General features: G+C 36.2%; 1 protein-coding gene across 1 annotated transcript; it reads left to right on the top strand.

The window, feature by feature from the left end:
* The first annotated feature begins 1881 nt into the window (after positions 1-1881).
* LOC9298836 lies at positions 1882-3152 on the top strand. Its single transcript, XM_021016850.1, has 4 exons — positions 1882-2133; positions 2299-2429; positions 2607-2696; positions 3012-3152. Exons 1-4 carry the CDS (start codon positions 1938-1940, stop codon positions 3150-3152), a joined length of 558 nt encoding a protein of 185 aa, XP_020872509.1. The 5' UTR covers positions 1882-1937.
* The last annotated feature ends 32 nt before the right edge of the window (positions 3153-3184 follow it).

The following is a 3184-nucleotide window of genomic DNA, read 5'->3' as shown; positions in this document are numbered from 1 at the left end:
TTTTGATAAAGAGAAAAAGGGATAGATTCATACAATACAAATTTAGTGCTTTGATCATATCTAATTATTGCATGAGTGTCTTTAATTTAAGGGCGTGCATCTTTGGAAATCCGAGAGGGTTTTTGACTAAAGTATTCGTAAATTTGTATATTTGCTTGCCCCAGAAAGTCACCAAGATTGAGAGAATTGATAGAACTAGAATAATAAAAAGAACAATTTGAAATCAATGAGAGCCAAATAATATGCACATATAAATGCAATGTTATTTACAATTTTGGGAATTGTGGGGTTGTTTTCATTTGGACCATATCTTCATGTGAAGAACCACTTGAGCTGGAGAATATTTCTTTCCCAATTGATCTCACAACATATCTCTAGGGTTTTGGATAGCTGAGAACATGATCCTTTGTCCTCTTTATGAAATTCATGCAAAACCACTAACATTTTGTCCCTTCGTTGAAATTTGTGCTATCCGTTTTTTTTTTTTGCCAGATCTATGGACAATGTATATTATAAGGAACAACACATATGCTGTTAGTTAGGAAGTGTTAAAATTGAACAAACTCTATAGGAATCAAATCTTTGTAAGTAATCAGTTTTTCATTAGTGCCCACATGACCATTGACTGAACCTAACATCAACAAGAGTTATGCTTCAAAATTAAACTCAAATGAATCAAAAGCTATAGAATATCTTCATAAGTGAGTAAAGGCATAGTTTAGGTAAAAAGTTAATCTGCATTGTTATCGGTTTCTCTACCATTGATTCGCTTCTTCGTTTGGTGTTAGATTTCTCGCCTCCAACATCCATTCGAAGAGCTCTCGTTGTTGCTTCTATGGTAATAGTGGCTCATCTGCCCCAAACCAGCTTTGCAGCTACTACAGGACAACAAAAACATTATAAGCAAAAAGTAGATAGTTTAGACTATCAGGGAATGTCATGAAGGTGGGTCTCTGCTAAAAAAACATTGTCATTTTAAAGTAGAGATAAAGTTCTAACTTTAACCTTATACAAAAGAACAGGTAAAACCTGCAGGGTCCTCACATAGGTGTCGACAAGTGATATCAAACACTACAGAGGAGATTCATGGACCACTAAATGCAAGTCTTAGGGTCTCTCACATGGAGATATTGCAATCATTTACTCACCAGAAAAATATTTGTTAGTCGAATAGACAAGAGAATGGTGAAAAAAGAAAACCGAAATGCAATTCCAGGTAAGCAATGACCCCTACTCACTAAAGGAGTGAGAGGTAGTTGTATGTGAAATTGAGAAAGACAAACATAGATGACAATGCAGGAAAGAGGAAAACCGACAAATCAAAATCTTTCTACAGAAGAACAATACACGATCCCTCAAAAAGTATCTCGGAGTTTTCCGGTGACCATAATCTAGAAAATAAGCTAAAAGGTTTTCATGTCCAAGTAACATGATGGAGAATCTGCTTTACACTTCATTTTCCTTTAGCCGTACATCAACCAACAAAGAGTCAAGTAGACAGTAATAGTTAGCTAGCTATAACCATTGGCTAGCTAAAACGTTTCCATAAAAAAAAATCTTAGTTATTTGACCTTGTGAGAAAAAGAATGGATAGCTCAAGAAAATGAACACTTAAACGTCTTCCAAGTTCTCAATGAATTAATTTGGTTCTCTTCGAGACAGAATCCAAAATTGATAAACACTCTTTATGCATAGAAGAAGACATTGCTCTGATAACCTATTAAAAAGCCCAATTTCAGCCCATTCATGTAACGGAACCGTTAGCCATCAGGGTTTTACTACTTGGAAGAAGACGGAGGCCTCATAAATCTTAAGGCTAACAGACGAATAATAATACGCCACGTGTATAAATGAACCGTCACCGCCTTATCGTTGCCGCTGTCAAAACGAACAAATAGTTTCGTGCTCGGAAAAAAAAAAAGAGAAGCTTCAGAAAAATGGTGATTTTATCGGCGAGCTCCACCGTGAGAGCTGCCTTAGATACACAACCTAGACTTCCGTACAACCCTAATGCGCCGCGAAAAGTTAAGAAAACCCCTAACAATAATTCATTCTTACCACCACCGTCACCTCCACCGTCTCCAGGAATCAGCATCTCCGTCGCTGATTTGCTCAAGCGTCCCGCAAGTAAAGGTAGACGCTTTAACTCGGGTTTGATTCAATTTCGATGTTTCGTTATCAAATCTCTGTTTGATAAACCAGACTCTAATGAATTGTAGAAGAGTTCTCAAAATTTTCAATTCCTGGTTCTATTAGAGATGGTTTTTTACTAAATATTTGTTTGTGTTATATATGTAGAATTAACTGTTGACGTTGATGATACGTATATGGGATATGAGACATGGTCTCCAAGTCCACCAAAGTTGGAGAAACCAAGATCAGTCTTCAATGCTGCTTCTTTGGCCTTCATAGGCGATTCCATTTTTGAGGTTTGTTTTTTCCATTACAATCTGAGCTTTGTGTTTCATGCTTTTAGGCAAGCTTTTGCTCTTAATTCTTGTTGGATCAATCTTGATAGACTTCCCTTGATTGGAATGAGCAATTTTCTTTCCAGAAAGTTTTGCCGCGAATCAGACTTCATTAATAGTTTTCTCTTGGTTGTGTAGCTATATGCTCGTAGGCATTTTCTTTTCCCTCCGCTCAGTATTGAAGATTATAACGATCGTGTTAGAGCAGTGGTGCGCTGTGAAGCACAGGTTTGTTATCTTTTGACCTCCTGTGTTTTCTTAAATCAGTATTGTATACTGTTTTGATGTTATCTCCATTCTTGAAAATAGTGTATTGGTGCTTGTTCGGTTTCATGATTTTGCGGAGTAGTTTTGTTTGTTTCACCTCGTTACACTGTTAATATGGGAATTCATTACTTCTTCATATTGGTATCAGCATAACCATCTTAGTTTTCTTATATGTTGGTCATCTCAGAAATTTCACATATCATTCATCTTGTCATCATTTTCCTTGTTTGAACATATATAATGTTAACTGTTAACTTTTCTCATAATTTTATTCAGTATGCTTTGCTGAAGAAACTTGTTGATGATGACTTCTTAACAAAGGAAGAGAGGTCAGTACACAAAACCCACTATTTCAGCATCCAACTTCTCTCTGCTGAGATACATGATTCCACTTCTTATTGGTTTCTATCCATCTGATGAATTTGTATTATCTCCAGGGATATCTTAGG

The sequence above is a fragment of the Arabidopsis lyrata genome (genome assembly GCF_000004255.2).
Source record: "Arabidopsis lyrata subsp. lyrata unplaced genomic scaffold ARALYscaffold_180, whole genome shotgun sequence".
Lineage (NCBI taxonomy): Eukaryota > Viridiplantae > Streptophyta > Magnoliopsida > Brassicales > Brassicaceae > Arabidopsis > Arabidopsis lyrata.
Note: the sequence above shows the minus strand (reverse complement) of the source record. Positions and strands in the feature narration are given on the sequence as shown.